The sequence below is a fragment of the Psittacula echo genome (assembly GCF_963264785.1).
Source record: "Psittacula echo genome assembly, chromosome: Z".
Classification (NCBI taxonomy): domain Eukaryota; kingdom Metazoa; phylum Chordata; class Aves; order Psittaciformes; family Psittacidae; genus Psittacula; species Psittacula echo.
This window is the reverse complement of record NC_137742.1, coordinates 74,805,708-74,826,590: the sequence shown is the minus strand read 5'-3', so window position 1 is coordinate 74,826,590 and position 20,883 is coordinate 74,805,708. Positions and strand designations below refer to the sequence as shown.

Here is a 20,883-nt window from a genome sequence, read left to right as displayed (position 1 = left end):
CCAGGCTGAACAGCCCCAGCTTTCTCAGCCTATCTTCATACAGGAGGTGCTCCAGCCCCCTGATCATCCTCGTGGCCCTCGTCTGGACTTGCTCCAACAGTTCCATATCCTTTTTATGTTGAGGACACCAGAACTGCACACAATACTTCAAGAGAAGTCTCATGAGATCAAAGGAGAGGGGCAGGATCACGTCTTTCAACCTGCTGGTCATGCTTCTTTTGATGCAGCCCAGGATATGATTGGCTTTCTGGGCTGTGAGCACACACTGAAGCCAACTCATGTTCAGTTTCTCATTGACCCAGGTCAAAAGGAGCGTCACCAGCAGGTCAAAGGAGGTGATCCTGCCCCTCTACTCTGCTCTCATAAGACCTCTCTTCAAGTACTCCATACAGTTCTGGTGTCCTCAACATAAAAAGGATATGGAACTGTTGAAAGAAGTCCAGACGAGGGCCATGAGGATAGTCCGGGGACTGGAGCACCTCTCATATGAAGACAGGCTGAGAAAGTTGGGGCTGTTCAGCCTGGAGAAGAGAAGGCTGCGTGGAGACCTCATAGCAGCCTTCCAGTATCTGAAGGGGGGCTATAAGGATGCTGGCAAGGGATTCTTCATCAAGGACTGTAGTGACAGGACAAGGGGTAACGGGTTCAAACTTAAACAGGGAAAGTTCAGGTTAGATATAAGGAAGGAGTTCTTTACTGTGAGGGTGGTGAGGCACTGGAATGGGCTGTCCAGGGAAGTTGTGAATGCTCCATTTCTGGCAGTGTTCAAGGCCAGGTTGGACAGGCCTTTGGGTGACATGATTTAGTGTGAGGTGTCCCTGCCCATGGCAGGGTGGTTGGAACTTGATGATCTTAAGGTCCTTTCCAACCCTAACTATTCTATGATTCTATGACCAACACCTCCAAGTTGTAGTGATAAAGTTGCATTTTCTGTGACTGGAGAAGGCAGCTCCCTGACATACATGCCAGTATCCGCCAAAGAGCCACTCTCCACAGGGTCCTGCTGACCTCAAAGAGAAGGCCCCAGCCCCCTGGACTCTCCCAGCCCTGCAAGAGGCCACACGCCAGCAGCACCAGCAGTGCTCCATTGACTCTGGCGTGAAGGAGATCAAGAAATTCCTCTTTCACTGACACAGCGTCTCCGGCTGCTGCTGGGGTAGAATCAGAGAAAAACAACAGCCTGAAGATCACTTACAGTTCGCTTCCTCAGGGTAGGGGGATAAAAAGACCTATGCTTTAATGTAAAATTGAGTGTTCCTATGGGGGCCAGGAGGAAAGGGAAAGGTACAGCACATCAAGTATACGAAGAGGAGGTAATACCAGTAGAACTGATGATAGGAACACTAATAATGGATCTTTCAGGGGCGTTTAAAATGAAAGCAGAAACAACAAACCAAATCAAAAGCAACCACTCAGACACCCCCTGCCCCCAAATCCCAGAAAAAAGCATGTATGTGGTGTTCTTTTGGAAGGTGTTTTCAGGCACTTCCAGGCTGTTTTTGGGATAATCCTTTTGTTGAGGAGCAGGAACCAATTACTAAAGGCAGTCCAAGAAGGAAGGAAAAGGTAAAACCTTTTAGACTCATCTTTTTGTTTCTGATCGTTCTCTGAAGTCCCTAACACAGAATATTCCAAACACAGGGAAGGCTAATGCATGCATACACTGGGAAAGTTGTAGTTTTGAGAGCTGTTTGTAGCAGACAGCAAGCAAAGGAGCTGAACAGGTTGGCACTGTCCAGAATGTGCTCCTGGCACTTGGCCCTGTGTTGGCTTGTGTCGCTCGTGAGGGAGAGCTGATGCTTGCACATGGTCTTTCATACGGCCTGTATGTTCACATGACATTAAGAACAGAGATACTCCCCCCAACACATAATAAGAGGAGAAAAAGGTAATTGCCAGGGAGGACGCCTTCACAAGGACACTCTCCATGAGGACACCCATTTTCGATGACTACTATGGAATCTTGGGGACACTCTGCTCTGATACCAACTACAGACCTTGGAGGACTCCCACCACCAAGGACGATGACTACAGACCTCCGGGACACTGCTGGATCCACAGTGGTGACCATCTCTCTGCACTTCAAATTCTTGCTTCATTTCTATTTTTTTTTCCAATCTGTCCTATTGCTATCTCTTTTTTATAATAATTTCCTTTTTTATAATAATTGTCTTTTGTAATAAACCAACTGATCAATTACAGTACTTGACCTCACTTGATTCTTAATTTCACTGTTGGGATCATGAACGAAACGGGTCCAGCACTGGGGTTTTCTCCAGTCGGATCCTGACAAGGCTTTACACCAGTCCATATAGATGACATCCGTAGTCCTTCCTTTGTCCACTGGTGTAGTAACTCCATCATAGAAGGCCAGTAGGTTGGTCAGGCATGACTTGCCTTAGTGGAGCCATGCTGGCTGTCTTGAGTCACCTCCCTGTCCTCCATGTGCCTTAGCAGGGCTCCTAGAAGGATCTGTTCCATGATCTTCCCAGGTACAGAGGTGAGCTGACAGGTTGATAGTTCCCAGGGTCCTCCTTTCTACAGTTTTTAAAAATGGGTGTGATAGTGCCCTTTTTTCAGCCACGAGGGACCTTGCTTGACCACTGTGACTTCTCAAATACCATGGAGAGTTGTTTGGCAACTACGTTAGCCAGTTCCCTCAAGATCTCATCAAGTCCCATAGATCTGTATATGTTCAAGTTCCTCAAATGGTCACAAACCTGATTTTCACTTACAGTGGGTGGAACTTTGCATCCATAGTTCCTGCCTTGCAGTTCACCCACTCAAGAGGTGTGGGGAGAGAGCCTGCCAGTGAAGACTGAGGCAAAAAAGTTGTTGAGTACCTCAACCTTCTTCTTGTCCTTTGTTACCAGTTTACCACTCTTGCTCATCATGGGGGGCACACTTTCTCTGACCTTCCTTTTCTGGCTGACATACCTGTAGAAGCCCTTTTAGTTATTCTTCGCATCCCTTTTCAAGTTCAGCTCCAGCTCCGCCTTGGCCTTCCTGACCCCATCTCTGCACAACTGGGCAGTGTCCTTACACTCTTCCCAGGATACACCTGTCCCTGCTTGCACTGCCTGTGCATTTCCTTCTTGCCCTTTAGTTTAACCAGCAGGTCTTGACTCAGCCATGAGTTAGTAACACAGGTTGACTCAGCATAGTCAATAACACGTCTTGTATTGCAGCACATGACACTCAGGCAGTGGGAGGACAGATTCTTTCAAGAGCACATTCTTGAATTTTCCATTAAGGGTTGAAAAGAGACACAAAAAAAGGGAGTTTAGGTTTCTTACATAACTATTGAAGAAGAGAACTTGCATGATTTGTTTGAAACATTTGTAAATGAAAGCACAGCCCTTGTATTGAGTAAAAGATCTACAGTTAAATCACTTTTATTTTACTTCTTATGATATAATTGACTTGTAGATTATGTTCATTTTTATTGCATTTACAGGCTGGAAGAGATGGTGAAGGCTCAGTTGTAGGGAATGTGTCTATGACTGTAGCATTCATTGTGCCGGGATAGCTCCCTTGGATGTAGATTCACTGTCTGAATTGTGCTGCAGAGTCTGGAGCACTGCAGGTTGTACTTGGAGCTAGAGCACAGAGGGGCACTTGAGGATGATCCCAGAGCAGGTGGCTTGGTTTACTTTTTATCTGCCAGCTTTAAAGTAAGCAGTATAGTCTGGTTAATAAGGCTGTTGGCTTTGTACTCAGGAGGCCTGGACTCCAGCTGGATCAAACGGTCCCTATTTGCATTCCCATCTTAAAAATGTGTAAAGCTCTTTCAGTCATTTGGGTGAGTAGAATTAATTCTTTCATACTCTGAAGAACTGACAAAAAAGTCAGGTGAAGTCTCTGCATTGGGTTTCCTCCTCCTGAATGGGCAAGAGGTTACTCTGAGCAGCGAGAAGGTCTGTATCTGCATTGGATTTAATGTGGCTTTCTGCAGTCAGCTTGACTGTTTCCCTGTAATAAAAAATAATAAAAAAAGCTCACTGCAATGGAAAAATGGTCCCATGGTGATTGTCCATACTGTCTTTAAGCCAGGAACAGGTAAAATTCCCACACAGGCTGTCAAGAAAGCAGAGAGAAAGATGGGTTGGCATCAAATTAATTTGCATCTGCATTTCCCTGGGAAAGTCTTGGACCTGACACTTTTTCTGAAGAATTGGATACAAATCTGCTTGGTTATAAAATGCCTCAGCATTTGTTAGTGAGCAGCTTCATGATCTCTTGCGCAAGGCAAGAAGCCTTCAAGTAAGTTTTAGATGTTGCAGATGAACAGCTGGAAGAAAACGAAGACAAAGGAAACCAGAGCAATGCTTCTTTGTGAATCCATGTGCATAGTTCTTCTTTTCTTTGATAATTCCTGTCTATTTGAGTAGGGTATCTCAAATTTGAGTCAGAAGGAATAAAAAAGTGAAACTTAGAGGTATCTTTGCAAGGTGCTTTAATGGCTAGGAAACACAGACTTTTACAACATCACAGTATTGTCTGCAAAGATATTTCTTACCTGCTACAACTGTAGAGTAACCTGGAACTCCCTCTGCTCAATGGAAAAAGGAAAAACCACAGAGATCTTGTGAATGCCTCAGGCTGTTTTCTGCTTTGGAGAATTTGTTCATACAGTAAGTGTCTGATCCATTTTCACCACCACAGAAGGTATTGAGTACCTCAGCCTTTTTCATATCCTGTGTAACCAGGTCCCCTGCCCTGCTCAGCAACGGGCCCACATTTTCCCATATTCCTTTTGTCACCCATATAGTATAGAGGCCCTTCTTCTAGTCTTTGGTATTTGTGGCCATATTCAATTTGTCTTTTTCCACTCCTGCCAGCCCTGCCCTGATAAGCAATGATAACTAACCCAGGATGCCTGAAGATAACAGACTGTAATTGCTGGTGAATTTTCATTTGCAAGCCCCAAACAGAGGCAGCAGGCACAGCCCCTTAAGTGTTTTCAGCTGCATCCTCAGTGCCAGTGTCTTTAAAGACATAGTCTATGTGAAGCTCTAAGCAGGCTGTCCACCTGTAATAAGTCACTCCTTTGATAATTGGGTGATGCTGGCTCGGTGAGGCCACTGGGCAGTGCTGCAGGTGTTTCCTAGAAATTGAATGCCTAGAAATGCCTAGAAATAGAACGACGGTGGTGAGGCCCTGGCACAGGTTGCCCAGAGAAGCTGTAGCTGCCCCATCGCTGGCAGTGCTCAAGGCCAGGTTGGACAGGGCTTGGAACAACCTGGTCTAGTGGAAGGTGTCCCAGCCTGTGGCAAGGGATTGGAACTGAATGAGCTTTAATATCCTTTCCAACCCAAACCAGTCTATGATTCTATGTAGCCTTCTGGGGAAAAAAGCTTTCAAAGACAGGATACTGCCGCCAAAAAAGTGATCTTTATTATTTAAAAAAAAAACCAACACAACAAAACTAACATGTAAAGTATCAAGCATTTTAGCGAACTTTATTGATCACTACTTGAAAGAAGTTAGTACAGAGTGAGCAGCAGGAGGCAGATGCCTTATATATCCCCTCAGGATGGACACGGTTCCCCTGGCCTGGCCGCCCCCAGCCTTTCCTCAACTCCCTGGATGCTGCTTCTTTTCATGCCAGGACAGGTTTTGTTCCTGGTGTGGTCTTCAGCTCTTCCCCTGAGATGCAGTTTCTCTGCAGAGGTTGCATTAATCAGCTTGACTGCAGCCTCAGCTTCCTCCAGGGTAAGATTGTGAAGCCTGAACCTTTCTAAAAGCAGTATTTTAAAGCACAGGTAACAACAGAGCAGATTAAGTTACAAATTGTTTTTGATACAAAAACATAAAATATCCCCTTATTAGCATCAAGAAGGCATCAAAGTTTCAGTACTCTCCTTAGAAAACTGTAACCAGCATTTTTACTGAAAATAATATAGATCTTGTTTATATTTAATTTGGTTCTGTTCTTAATGAACAGTTGTGTGACAGTTACCAAACCCCATTATGGTTCTCTGAACCTCAGTACAAGTCACATATGTATCACAGCTACATAAATAGATCTTAATGACCCAGTATCAAAAATACATCCTATGCAAGAACCTCAGGTACACTAAAAATCAATTTGTTAATGAAAATCCACACTTAGTAAATCTATTCTCCCTGAAAGTAAAGGTGGCTACTAAGAAGTGGCAAAGCAGTAGATCAAGCAGAAAACACGTTGCAGAATTCTTGTCTGATTTATTGCTACATATAGATTACTAAAGGGTAATCTGTTTTTTTTAGTAATCCTTGAAAGGTCAAATTGTATCAGGAGTTCTGAACATAGAGTAAAGAAAAAAATAGTATTTATAAAAATAGCATCCATTCAAGTTAGGCAAATCCTTATAAATGCAAGAAAGAAATCAGTTGATCTATAAAAAAAAAAATTAATTCAGCGCATATGTTTCTGAAGCACCAGCATACCATCCTGATGTGAAGGACTTCAACTACAAAGTCTTCATAAACATACCTGTGAAATTCCTCCTCATGCAGGCCACAAACCACTGTCAGAAGGCGCCCACATACGACATCTGCAGTCAGCTGCAGAACATCTCACATTTAAATCTCAAATGGCAAGAAAAAAGTTTTGTGCCAGCTTTTACTTCAGTGTTTTCACTTGCACATGGAAAAGCAGATGCTGCAGAGATATGGTGTAGGCATAGCAATTTTCTGTAATGCATTTATCTGAGCTTAAGGGGCAAGACAGTACAGCTTAAAGTTACACTACACATAGTAAATGCTACAGCTGTGTAAAGAAGTAATAAAACTTGCCCTCTTTTGCACATGTATTAAGTGTAAACTTTCAGAACTTCAAGAAACATTACAAACAAGTTATCTTTTGTGGTAAAGTAACCAGAGAGGATTTGAGGGTTTAAAAAACAATCTGAAAATCTATTAAGACATAACAGGTTTAGAACTTTAACATTTTTAGTGTTTGTAGCATTGTAACTTTGGTGTTCAGATCTAGCAAATCAGAGTATCGCTTGCAATCAACCTAATCAAACCAGATGCTCTATAATGAAAAATATTAACTCCATTTTCAATGGTAGACTTGTAGGATCTGGCATTCCACCATGAATCACAGGGATCAGAGCACCGTCCAATTCATTCAGATACTTCTGTGGAAGAAGGTGACCTCCAGATCCAGCTAAGTACTCAACCTATAAGGAAAACATATTAACGTTGATATTAACGCTTTCTGTATTAATAAGACAACACAAAAAGTATAGTTTCTTGATAAAGAGTATTTTGGCTAGCATGAAGTGACAAAATAACTTTTGAAGACTGGCAGGTGAATGGGTTTTGAGGTCAGTCATGACCAATAAGTCTTAAAGAGAAAGACTAGCAACATCTCCACAGAGTCTACAGGATCATATGTGTTGTCTGTCCCATGCTGCTTCATTCCAATGTCCAAAAGCAATCTGATTATATCCTAGTATCACAGCTACCAGTAGATTAATTTCAAAATATACCACTGAAAACTTCATTTTCAGGGCTGTATTTCCAGCTTCTCTGAAAAAAGATAGGGAGGTGTGACAGAGAAGAAAAGGATCTGAACTACTTCTGAGGGGCATCCCACACTGTGTAGCCTTGCCTGCTCTCTCCACCACCTTCAGCCAGGCAGACCCATCCTTTTCTGCAGTATAGATCTTGGTGCAAGTATCTTCACTGAACTATTTTAGGCAGCAAAATCAGCAAAATGCTACATACTTCAAGAAAAGCATCATAAAATTAGCTGTGATTCCCTAAACTCACCTTGGAGGCAGGTTAAGTGCCAGAAAGTTAGAACTAGGGAAGGACTGACAGCTTACTGCAAGCAGCTATTAGGGAATTTCAGCAGAACACAGAAACAGGACTATTCCTTTCAAAAAAAACCTAGTCATTAAGACAGCTTCTGCACAAAATTTCATCATCAAATTTCATCCTCCGTCTAGTTCTGGGGAAGGGCAAAAAACTAAAAGCATTCAGACAGAGACCCAATATCTTTACAAGAAAGACATGTAATTTGAAATGGAGTGTCTGCAAAAGAAATTGAAAGATTACCATATCCAAGTCAACAGAAACTCTTAGGCCTATCTTACTCATCCCATTGTTTTTTAAAGTTTTAAGGTGTGGGCAAAGAGCAGTACTGCAGGCAATAGCAATCTCCTTAGTAAACTGGTGAGGAACAGGGCTGGAGATATTACTGTTTTTTAGAAAATAGTGTACCTGAAATTACAGAAAGGAAAAGAACAGTCAGCAGCCTAGTTATATTACAAAGTAATATAAATATATACATAAAAATATGTAAATATATAAATATAAAAGAATAATTATGTTTATAAATAATACAGAACAGAGCAAGCTGTAACACTTGTTTGCTGGCAAAATATTCCAGTATTTCATTTATTGACTCAAAACACTTGAGTGACCAGGGGAATATCTGGGTTATCTATTTGTAACGCTATCCATGCTTTTAATCTTTCTCAAAGGAGAAAAATTAGGTAGATGTTTTTAGATGCCCTTATCAAAAAGCTACGGGGAGCATTCTGCCTATCAGTATGACTATACAGCTTATAACTTTTTTTCTTTATAGTATCACTTAGTGATCACTTTACCATTCAAACTATTCAAAGACTAGCAAAAAGGCTCAAGAACAACATAGTTTACTAACTTCAGTACACTTCATGACTTTTCCCTCTTCTTGAAAGTCTCTGCCTTGTGGTACTTTCTCACTCTGAGTTCCTTCCATTGATTTTCCATCAACTGGGCTTAAAATTCTATGGAAGATAACAGCATGGTTAGTAATTAAACCAACATTATATGACTTATATTTAATAATCTGTATGACATAATGCTTATTATTTCGTATATTAGCATTAGTTCTTGAAGACTATTTAAATGGCTTTACAACCAAATGTAATACAGGACTTGCATCATGGAAACACAGATGCCTCAGAAAAACCTATCATAATTGGATGCAACACTTAACAAAGACCTAATCTTACAGGTTTAAGAAGCTATAAACGTCTTTGGTAAAGCCACTGTTTGTTCTAATTGGTCAGAGAAGCCACAGAAAAAGGCATGCCAAGTCAAGCTCATGGCCTGCAAAAAAACTTGAGACAAGTTTTGAGTTAGTGATGTATAACTGAAGTTCGAAGCTACATAAAGCTACAAGCATTCAAATCACATACAATAAAGATGCCTTCCTTATACCTCACTTTGATTTGCTGAATGCTGGCATTCCAAGCAGTGAATGGCCAAGGACAGTACTATGCGCTTCCAACCCCCCACCAGTAAGGAAGTTTAAAGGGATTAATTGCATTCTCACACAAACTGATTACTGATAGAGGACTTATAAACGAAACTGAGGGCTCACACACTTTTCCCATCAACTTCCCAAACACAGAAAACAGTAATAGATTTTGCTGAACCACAAGCAGAATTGTTCTGTTAATGACATCTAGAGGACTGAAGGTACTTTACCATTCTATCTCCTTTCACATTTTAGTGTCAATACTTTCTCTCAATAAAAATACCTTCGATCGTTTCAAGAAATTAAAGGTGGGTATTTGAAAACTGTGCGTAAGAACTCTCTAAGATGTTTAATACATTTACCCTTTGTTTGTTTTTTCTTCATTTTCTACCCAGCAAATATCTACATATTCTTTCATGTCTCCCGTATCCGTTTTGCCACAAGTTATTTTAAAGTCCTTCTTGTCTCTTAACGCCTGACGTAGGCTTTCCATTGTTTCTGGTGTTATTTGTACCATTAGTCCATCTAGAAAAACAGTTAAAATTCCAACTTATCTACAGAAAGAGTAGCACAGCTTTTTAATAGAATCTTGGCTTAAATTCTAGTGGGACCAACCCTCTCCTCATTAATAAATGCACATCAAATGGATGGCATCCCACAACCACCACACTAAATGGTGTGAATGAAATGGTGTGAATTAATTACATGAAAGAGGAAATACTTACTTCCTCCAAAAGAGGAAGTAATAGAAACCTTTCTTGGCAATATAACTAAAGCTAGAAAATCAATCTTAGATTAATCTTCAAAGATTTTGCATTTCTGTGTCAATATGTCTATTTCATCAATATGGCAATGAAAGCTGTGGCTGCCCCATCCCTGGCAGTGCTCAGGGCCAGGCTGGACAGGGTTTGGAGCAACCTGATCTAGTGGAAGGTGTCTCTGCCCATGGCAGGGGGTTGGCACTGGATGAGCTTTAAGGTCCCTTCCAACCAAAACCAGTCTGGGATTCTATGTTTTTAAACAAGGAGGTAAACTAGGATTTATTTTTTTTCATACAGCATTTGTTTGTAGCATGTTTTCTACAAAGCTAAAAATCCTGAAAATAAAAAGCTTATCTTACTGAGGAACAAAGATTTTAATATCTTGCACAAAACTCCTGCCTCTTTTTTATTTATGCATTTATTTATTTTCAAGTTCTCTTAGAAAGAAACCACATAAAACAGAATTATTACCTTCAACTATACTGGATTTAGCTAAAAATCCTGAAGATGTTTTTAGGGCTCCATTAAATACCACAAAACTTGCACCTGTAACTAGAAAAAATAGGATCACAGCGAGTACCATTTCGTATCACTCAAGTTTGTCATCACTAACACTTAACTTGCATTCCTTTTAAAAAAAGGTAGGAAAAAAAGGTAATACTATACTGACAGTGTTAATAAAAATCCCTTACTGACAGAATGATATGAAATACAACTCTCTAAGGAGAGAAGAATTTTCTCCAATCAGATCCTGGCAACAAAGACCAGCTTTCCTAACTTATTTTGTAAGCGCATACAGTCAACAAGCCAAAAAAAGTCCTGTATATATAAAAGTTTTGCATATATGGTTGAAGAAAGTGGCAAGATGTTTTTAATTTTTTTTTTTTTTTGGAGTGGGATGAAAGGGGGTTTTGTCCTTTAAAAAGGATGTGCCACTCAACTTTTAGATTTATTTACAGAAGGTATTCCTCAAGTTTATATCATTTCAGTAGTACTAAAAGCAACTGAAAGAAAAGATGATGTAAGTGTATTTCCATGCTACAAACCTTTGCATAAATTTGTTAGTTACACAGCGTGCTTTAAAAAAGAACACTCGAAGTAACTATGCTTACAAGGAAGCACAGAAGTTGGCACTGGAGACGTAAGAGTATAGCCCTACCGGTCAATTCCTGCTTTAGGAATGCAATTTTTCTTCAGAAGCCAAACCAGATAGCTTACCTTTCCTGGGATGTCCAGTAGCACTGATTGCTTGTGTGTGGTAGAAGCCATGCGTATTCTGCACACACACCAAGTGAGAATCTGCTTCAGTATTAAAACTTGCTCCAATACTAATTACATGTTCATTAGAAGAATGTATCACCTTCATTACCTGTTGATAAAAAATTTGTCATTAAACTGACAAATCTCACTTTGCAGTACTCATCTAAATACAAGACATAAGAAAAACCCAGCTCTCAAAAAAAATCCAAAGAATTATTCACTTAATTCCAGAGCATTTGGACAACACAGTTTGCCATGACTAACTGCAAAAACACTAAGCATTATCAAAAATAGTATTTTAGTTGAGAAAGACAGTTAAGTCTTGAGTACTGCTGGGCAGAGTATCAGCTGAAGGGATTTTGTCGGTCTTAAGGCTAAAATATGCATCAAGCCTCATGCAGTTTACTGTTCAGGGTTTGCTTTTTTGTCAAAGCAAAAGTAAACAAATTGAAAAAAAGTACAGTGGCAAGAAAAATTTACAGGGTTTGTGCGGTTTTTGTTTTGGTTTGGTTTGGTTTTTTTAATTATTTTTTTTTACTTAAGTTTTAAGCAAAACACCATCATAGAATCATAGAATAGTTAGGGTTGGAAAGGACCTTAAGATCATCATCAGGAAATGTGTAAGAAAGAATGCTTGAAAATATATACTAAAAAGATTTTGTACTGTTGAGTTTTCAGCATTTAAGAGTTATCCTAAAGCTCAACTTTTCACTCATCACCATCCACTTTTCAACATATCCAGGAAGAAGGAAATGTGTGCTCAGATCATTTCGTGCTCTCTCTCTGTCCCATCACATGCTTAACCCAGGTTAAAGTTCAAAGAGTTTATTGCACAGCAAATAGCAACGTAATCTAGGGAGCAGCTATCAAATATCACCAAATTCAATATTCACCTGCAGAACTTCCTAGAAACTGATTACAGAATAAAACCAACATTACAGCCTCTAAGAACAGCCCCCCTTTTAAAAGAAAAGAAAGCTCATGTTAAAGATCTGACTGATTCTATAAGAAAAATAATGACTAAAGCAGTTTGGATTAGAAAGCTAATCAAGATGGTTTTACTCACCTCATTGTACTTCCTCAGTGGTATTTTAACACAGCTTCTACCCATTTCGACATGAACAAACAGGTTGTCTATGGTATGCAAAGTATACTGGTAATTTCTAAGGTCCTGGAACAAAGTTTTTATGTTAGCTGACAATTAGGTATCATTTCCTTACCTTTTATTACAAATACCACCTAGATAAAAGTACTTTTCATACATCTCTAAGACTCTTCAGAATAATGATGTTAAGGGTGACTAAAGGCTTAGTGATCATTTTTTTCCTACTGTAATGTATGGGAAGGGTATCTTAGTGAATATATTAACAAATTAATAGCACTGACAAGGTAACTATTTATGAATGAGTTATTTAGACTATAGCTATTTCATACACATTAGGATCTCACAGTGTTTTAGATAACAAAACACGTCAACATCCTCCTTCTCTGACAGAAAAGCAAAGCATGGAAGCCACCATCTAGATTAGTTTACACTCCTGTCCTCTACAACTCTAATTCGTTGATTTACATATTGAATATACACTGATTTTTATACCTTTCTCTGCCAGAAGCAACCTGGTCTAGTGGAAGGTGTCCCTGCCCATGTCAGCAGGACTGCGACTAGATGATCTCAGAGGTCCCTTCCAACCCAAGCCATTCCATGATTCTAAGATTCTTTAAAGTCTGAAGATGCCACACTCATACTAGCACTTCACCAGGCAGGCAGGGAGCTGGCTCATGGAATGAAAGTGTAAGATTCCTCCACTAAACACACTTTTTCAGATGGTGCAACTCCTCTGATACCTTATGTAATGACATAACAACAGTGGCAAATAGGAAAGAGAAACCAAAGACTGCAGTTTCATCGCTGCCGTAATGGTCTCCAGACTCTTAGAAGAGGATTTAGTGATCACCTAAATACTACATGCAGTTCCTCCCACAGCCTTACAGGATTTTTCATCATAGTGCTGAAGATAAATTCCATGTAAGTATCAGAAGAAGAGGGTCTCTGGTCAGGAGTACAGGCTTACTGAAAGTTTAAATCAAATTATTTGGGTAACAGAAGAAAAGCCTCCTCAGGGAATGGCACAAATTCTAGAGTCTGATGATTTTGCCAAAAACTTCTTTGCATAAGACTGTCAGACTGGTTAACTGTGATAAGATTAAGTTTGTGTGACAAAGAAATTACTATTACAGTTAGACCACAGCATGTACCTCTCAAATATTTTTTAAATGTGAAGATGTCAGAATTACGACAAGACTTCCTGCACCAAACCAATGTTTGTAAGACAAAAATGCAAATGAACAATAATCACTACACTTCAGTGTCAATGTCAACATTTTTCTAATTCATTTAAAGCCATTTTTACTACCAGAACATACATAGCAACAGAACATGAGAGATGCAGCTTTTCTAACTCACCTCTTACCTAACCTGGTAAGTTTCAGGTCAGGAGAAGAAAAATACCAGCCCTTTTACTTCGGCAAAAATAATTCTGCTTTCAAAAACAGAGTTTTGACAATAACTTACATAATCTAAATTACAAGTGTCGTGGTTTAAGCCCCGGCTGTAAATTAGAACCACGCAGTCTACTTCCCCCCCCACACTCCCCCCCAGAGGGATGGGGAGGAGAATCGAAAAAATGCAACTCCCACAGGTTGAGATAAAAACAGTCCAGTAATTAAGGTATAACACAAATCACTACTGCTGCCACCGAGAATAATAATGATAAGAGAAATAACAAGGGAAGAGAATATGATACCGCTCGCCGGAAAAGAGAGCCCGACCGAAAAGAGGACGTGCCCTTCCGGGTAGCTCCCAGTTACATCCCCAGGCATGACGTGCTGTGGTATGGAATACACCTTTGGCTAGTTTGGGTCAGGTGTCCTGTCCCTGCTTCCTCCCGGCCCCTCCTCCTCCCTGGCAGAGCATGAGACTCACAAAGTCCTTGGTCAGTCTAAACATCAGTGTTATCAGCTTTGTTCCCAGGCCAAAAGTCAAAAACACAGTGCTGCAACAGCTACTAAGAAGGAGAAAAACTGACTGCTACTGCTGAACCCAGGACAAACAGAAAGGGAAGAGAATAAAACATTTACTCACAACAAGTAGATTCATAATTGTATGCCCAATCTCACCAAAGAGTGGCTTCCGGTGCCTGAAACTTACTACAGGAGTAGGATATGCTGCAGTCAGGGCAGAAAAAAAAGAAGAGGTCATATTTACCCATCAACAACTGTAAATTTGCTAATCCAAGTATTTATTTTCAGCTATAGCCCATGTCTCTTAATCTCAGTACCTGATCAGCCAAAGGACCCAGAGCCCCTGCTTCCCTGTCCCAGACTGTTCCCTACCCAAGGTTAAATCCTACTGCAGTGTCATTGCATGGAACCACTCTCCTAGTGGCAGTAATTTTGTGGCAGTCTTGTTGCTGCTGGGTCACCAGCTTCTGGAGAAATTGCAAAGGGTTTGTAGTTGCTTGAATAAGAATACCATGTGGGTTAACATCTGCTTTTGTGTTAATGCTATAATACAAAGTAAGGTACCACTTGATATTGATAATCAAGAATAGAGTGAGTGAGGATGTTCATACAAAGTAACATGCTTTGAAGTCCCATGGCTGCAATGTGAAACACATGGAGAAAGAGCCTAGGGAAGGCAACGAAATGCAAAAAAATCACAGACCACCGTATGAAACCAAAACAAATAGCATAGCAAAGTCAAAACTGTGAGATCACAATGCAAAATTGGTAAAAAAAAAAAAAAAAAAAAAAAAAAAAAAGGGACAAGTAGTTTGTTAAGAAAAAGAATAACCACAGAGAAGATACCACCCTTGCCAGTGTGGAGACAGAAACCAGCCCAGCAGAAATGTACTATTGACTCAAGAAAGCTATAAACAAGCAAGTGATACATATTTATGGACTCACAGCTTCTAGAATGGCAAGCTTATTTATCAAAAATGCATTCAGGTCAGGAAGGTTGTATATGACGCATTTTTGACATTCACTGCACTTAAGCAACTGCTGCTGGCTGCACCTTATCTGAACCCTTGCTCTCTAAATCATAAGCACCACAAGTGCCACAGGATTATGAAACAGCACTTATATTGCTGAATTATCTGCCTGTGTTATTCAAGCAGGCACACAAGCTACTTTAGAAGGCGTTTAGGACGGTATCTCCATTCAGGTCTTGCTCAAGCTAGCTTTGTAAGTTCTTCAAGATCATGGGAAACTACGTCAACACTTTCCTTTGGTGAGCCTGGAGCAGAGTCAGTGTGAATCTTGCTGATTCACAAAAAAGCAGAAAGCACTCACATCAACCTGCGCTCACATCAACCTGCAACAGAGTGTGGAAAGTAATTCCCATGTGGAGGCTGTGTCACTGCACAACATCTGGTGGTGCACATTTACATGCTCTCCATCCACCTCACTTGGAAAGAATGCCGCCTCCTGCATTTTCACAGGCCTAGAGATTTTAAATGTATTAATTAGTAAGTTAGCCTTTTAAGTAATGAACTCCTACATTCATTGTATGAAGCAGTAGTGTTTTGCCAACATGGGCAATTTTCAGTAATTTTATTCAAAGAAACGAATTTGCCAGAACCATAAACTGGGCCTGTGAACTTTCCTTCAAGCTTTTCTCCTATGACAACAAAAGTCATAGATTTTGGTACTTTATTACTGTCAGTTTTGGTTTTTCAGCTTTCTTATTGGCTGAAGAAACAAAATTAAAATCAAGGGACTCTAGCAGGACAATGTAAATTCTCAAGTGTCTCAGCAGGTGGCTCCTGTGTATGAAACATAAGTCTTATACAAGTGTAATATAAAATACTGCAAAGAGGATTTTAAATAGTTCACTTGTCTAAAACACATGTATTTTCCAAAGGGAATTTTATATTTATACAGGTATTTTAAAGTGTTAAGAAACTTACCCCCATATTCTGCTCCCAGTCTCAACATTAAACGGATAGGAAAAACTTTTGCCCAGGGTATTTCCAGCTTATGGATGAGAACACCAAAAAGAAAAGGGTGATCTGGTAGAATCTGATCATTAAGTTTCTGAAAAGTTGGTGAAAAAAACAGGAATCCTCCATGCTCTTTGTTACTGAAAAAGTTTTCAGTAAAAGTAATGTTTTCCATATTTCTTATTAACCTTCCTGTGGAAAGAGGGACAGAGTCTTTGCACATATGGAGAAGTAATGCATTAGTGTCAAGAAAACTATTCTGACACCCAATGGTCTCCCCCACAGACTTGCAAGCCATAGGGTGTATCTCCCATCTTACTGAAAGTCTTGACAGACATCTAAACCCACAGACTGAGTACTCTATGTTTACTAACTAAATTAACTTGAATATCAAACTAGGCTTCTCCAAACAAATGCCAAAAATCCTAAAGCATACAATGTCCTGGCACACATCAGTGTGAATTTGATTAACAGACCTCAAATATTTACATACGTAAGAGTTTGGGACTTCAACAAATTAAGTGCCAGATGCCCTAAATCATAGACTTGAGGACTTTCACCCAGAATCTCCAACACAGTATGACTAAGTAATAACAAGAAAAACCCTTCTACAAGCAGGATATTTACAGAAATACATGAAAAAGAGAAACTTAAAATTCTTTTCTTCCTGTTGTTGATTTGGAACCCAAGGCTAACACTCAAGTTTTTTCAGATTCATTAGATACTTAAAATTCTTCAAGAAAAAGAGAATATTCTGCTTTAAAGATCAGCAAGAAGATACTACAAAGTAAGCATTAAAATTACATACCTTTCATTGCATCCTTGTAGATGTCAATAAATAATTTGAGAATTTCACAAGGAAAAATATCTTCATCTGGCAGACACTGCAACAGAATGACAATTTCTGCCTGACCCAAACCATGCAGTCCATTTGTTGAGAAGTACCAGCACTTTTCTGAAGAATCTTTAATTAAAAAGATAGGTACCACAGTAAAGGTATCTTACAGTCAGAAAAAGAAATCTGGATTCAATGGAATAGTGCACTACTTACAAGTTATTAGCTTGACATTCACAAGCAAGTTTGCATTTAGGATAAAAGTTAACAGATTAGGACCTCCTTCCACAAGAAGCAAGGTGATCTTTTGGCGAGATGGATGTTCTTCCACTAGAGGATCTAAATGAATTAACACCCAATTTAGTTCAACATGTCAACCAACCACCCCAAAAAAGACCATAGCATATGAAAAAGACTGTCCCATCCTCCTATCTTAAGAGGGTGGTAATTATTCTCAAACTTATTAATAGCTACAGATTAACCAATGAACATCTTAGCCTCAGATTCCAGCAACATATAAAAATAAACCAGTAACTTATAATAAAGGTAGAAACTAGGGCTATCATTCATTTGGCAATTACTGACTAATTGTGCATGCAGCCTCCTTACCCATACTCCAGTACTGTTAGTTACCATTAATGAGCAGTCACTACTATAATGCATTTAAGTGATCAAGCATTCTTTTGATAATACACTGATTCTGTTAATAATGCATGTTCAATTATCCAACAATCCAACATACAGCAAACAAATGAATTACTAGAATTGTATTAAAATATAAATGATATATACACAATTTTGTATTTAGACATCTTGCTGAATTTTCTCAAAGTTTACCTTTTCCTTTTTCACCCACTGCAAGCAGAAGTGGTGGCAGTTTATCACCATCAGGAACAAGGCTGATCTCTTTGCGAACACAGTTCTCAACACCACACAGTGCCCTGTAACTTGAAGGACTAACAGGCACATCACTAGTAGTCTGATCAACTGAACTGGAACTAGTCTTCTCAGCTTCTGCAGCAGAAGAACACTCTTCAGTTTCTAGAATTACAGATGTATAACTATGTACAACCTCACTCTGGCCTGGAACAGCCTGCTGTGCATCATCTGAAGAAACAGAAGGACATAATTCCTCCATTTTTGTAATATCATCACTTTCTTCCTTCTGTTTAGGATATACATCAGGTAATACGTCATCTTCCTCTGGGTTTGCAGACTGTGAGGAATAAATCGGTAAATATATACACTCATGTCTCAGAACAAGCTAAACTTTCATTACTAACATTCTAAGAAGGAAAAACAGAGTTAAATTTATCACAAATTCTGAGAATGCATTTCCTCTAAGCAATAAGCAACCCACCAAATCTCTCCTGGATCTTCCTTTTTTCTTTTTTCCCCCATCTTTAGGAGCTAGCTAAGGTGAAGATGCATCATTAATGTATTTGTTTGGTTAACACAGAATTCCTATCAGAATGCTGCAGACTGGTAATTTTTGCATGTAACAGTCAAATCCAAGACAACAGTAAACCAAGTACCCCTCCAGGAATCTGTTTAGTATTATTGCTTCTCCACTCAGCTACTGAACACTGTCATCACTAATGTGCCAGCATCTGGATCAGCATTCCAGTACTGCAAATGTATTTCTATTTTTATACCATGTGCTAATAGCTGAGTCTAGGATTTTACAGTCTGATTAATTTGTAGTTTGGAGTCAAAACTATGGTGCTCCCCCAACAAAGTGAACAAGCTATGAGCATAGGCACATTAGGATATGAGCTGTCATAAAAAAAACCCATAAAAAAAACACATCAAGATGTGCACTATCAACTTCCAAGTATGTTAGACCTGCATCCTACCTCAATAGAGAAGACTTTGCGTTGCAACAAGAAAAAAAAAAACCTAACAATCCTACGCTTGCTCTGTAATAGTTCTCCTGGTATCCCGTCAGCTTCCAACAGATCCTCTGTTTAGATGCTACACATGCCAGAAAAATAAAATAAGTACATTAAAAAAAAAAATTGCTCCAACCCCAAAAGTAACACCCCACACACAAAACCATGAGTAACTTGGCCTCTAATAAGACTTCTTCCCCATGAATTTGCTTGCTGGTGTTTCGTATCACTTTATACTTTTGACACTCATAGCACCCTCTGCCAGCACGTTCAGGATAATGCGTTACCTAGTGAAGTACATCCTTTGTTTTAGAGCTGCAGTACGGTGGTTTTGTTTGAGCTTCTGAAGCTGCATATAAGAACCATCAACAAATCGTTTCCCACTCACTTTGTCCATGCTACTTTTAATTTTAGACATTGCCCATCTTTTGCAAGAGAAAATGTCTTACTCTTTCCCCAAAACGAAGTCAGGGTTTATCTTTTGATTACTGCAACTTACTGCAGACCTTCCTTGTTCAAATGAAATCACATTTACTTACTATTCTTCATGACTTCAGGCTGATTTACATGCTATACATGTGGAAACTGCTCAGATCCTCAAATAGTAATGATCTGCTCTGGTTGATAGCTTTACTAATTTGTTTTAAAAACTATTCAATGCTGTCAGAATCACAGAATTTATGTTACTGCTCGAGACAGTGTTTCAGAGTTGTTTTATTTTAAAGAGGCTCCAGCTGAGGAATCCCTCCAATCTTTCCAGAACAAACTTGTACTTCTTTGGACTTTTCTTGTCAAGTGCAACTAGTTCAACAGCATGAATATGATCTACTATAAAAAAGTCAATCCCCCTGTCAGTTCAGTATTAGTTAACATTAGAAGCAATACACAGATCTTGCTGCACCCTACAGCATAGTTCTCCAGGGCATTAAGCAACTTCCGGTTAATCTAACCCAACAGGCTAACTATAGCAAGCCACTGAAAAAAAAACAAAAACAAAACCAAAAAAATTTCTACTATAATCATGTTGTTAATGGCAGGTTTAAGAACTATGGCTGAGGCTACCCTCATAGAGGTAGTTAATCAAGGGCGTATAGAAAAAAAACCCAAAATTATTTTGGAAAATTGTCTGCCCTACCATTTTTAAAGCTCACATGTATTTCTAACCAAACATGGTCTCCTTTAAGTATGGTCTACATATGATTTCAGCCCAAGGATTTCACAGCCACCTCCAGAAAAAGTAATCAAGTATTAGTTCAGATTCCAAAAGCTGTAAAACAAAACTCATATTATGGTACATAAAGGACCCCATCAATAGCAAGCAAAGCTATTTCAAGAGCCAATTCATGCACCTACACATGCTTCTTAATTCATACCATATGTATCTCTGGCAACACAGGGTTTACTGGACTTAAGTCTTCTGATGACCTCCTTGCTCCAGATGAAAGTTTTGTTGTATCTGCCACTTCACCATTTGGTAAAATCCCATCTGCAAACCAAACTCTCCTCTGTTCTTTGGGGCACAGCCCTAGGACAGGTTGAGAAAACAACACTGGCTTCATATTATTGTACCGTTATGAAAGCTGAAAGGATAAAAATTAAGCCCCTTTTCCACCCAAATATACAGAGAATCAGTTCACTGGCACCAGTACATGTAGACAGTTTGACATCAGCCAGGCTTCAGTCATAAAAAAAAAAAAAAAAAAATCTCATGCAAAAAACCCTCATACTTGTAGAGGAAGCTGCCATGCTATACTTAAAACCTACCCATTTCTACATAAGGAAGTCAACTTCCTCAATCACTCCTCTGTAATAAGGTGAGAATGAAGTGCATTTCACAACTAAGAGATGAAATACTCTCTAAAAATAACTTTACCGCTGTGTTTAACAA

General features: G+C 39.4%; 1 protein-coding gene across 6 annotated transcripts in view; it reads right to left on the bottom strand.

Moving 5' to 3' along the window:
* Positions 1-5,473: 5,473 nt before the first annotated feature.
* ZFYVE16 (zinc finger FYVE-type containing 16) overlaps positions 5,474-20,883 on the bottom strand; it is a 34,399-nt gene continuing 18,989 nt past the window's right edge. For 3 of the 6 annotated variants that reach the window (XM_080637281.1, XM_080637279.1, XM_080637280.1), the window contains 13 exons: positions 20,369-20,520; positions 17,941-18,319; positions 17,320-17,442; positions 17,077-17,232; positions 16,236-16,460; positions 14,408-14,490; positions 12,332-12,436; positions 11,224-11,374; positions 10,477-10,557; positions 9,607-9,769; positions 8,663-8,768; positions 8,053-8,217; positions 5,474-7,169 (listed from right to left, as the gene is read on the bottom strand). In XM_080637281.1, the coding sequence (XP_080493407.1) occupies positions 7,008-7,169; positions 8,053-8,217; positions 8,663-8,768; positions 9,607-9,769; positions 10,477-10,557; positions 11,224-11,374; positions 12,332-12,436; positions 14,408-14,490; positions 16,236-16,460; positions 17,077-17,232; positions 17,320-17,442; positions 17,941-18,319; positions 20,369-20,520 (2,051 nt within the window). In that variant the 3' untranslated portion in view covers positions 5,474-7,007. Of the gene's footprint in view, positions 7,170-8,052; positions 8,218-8,660; positions 8,769-8,996; positions 9,105-9,606; positions 9,770-10,476; positions 10,558-11,223; positions 11,375-12,331; positions 12,437-14,407; positions 14,491-16,235; positions 16,461-17,076; positions 17,233-17,319; positions 17,443-17,940; positions 18,320-20,368; positions 20,521-20,883 lie in introns of those variants that run through there. The other 3 variants (XR_013958715.1, XR_013958716.1, XM_080637282.1) reach the window with 3 other exon arrangements.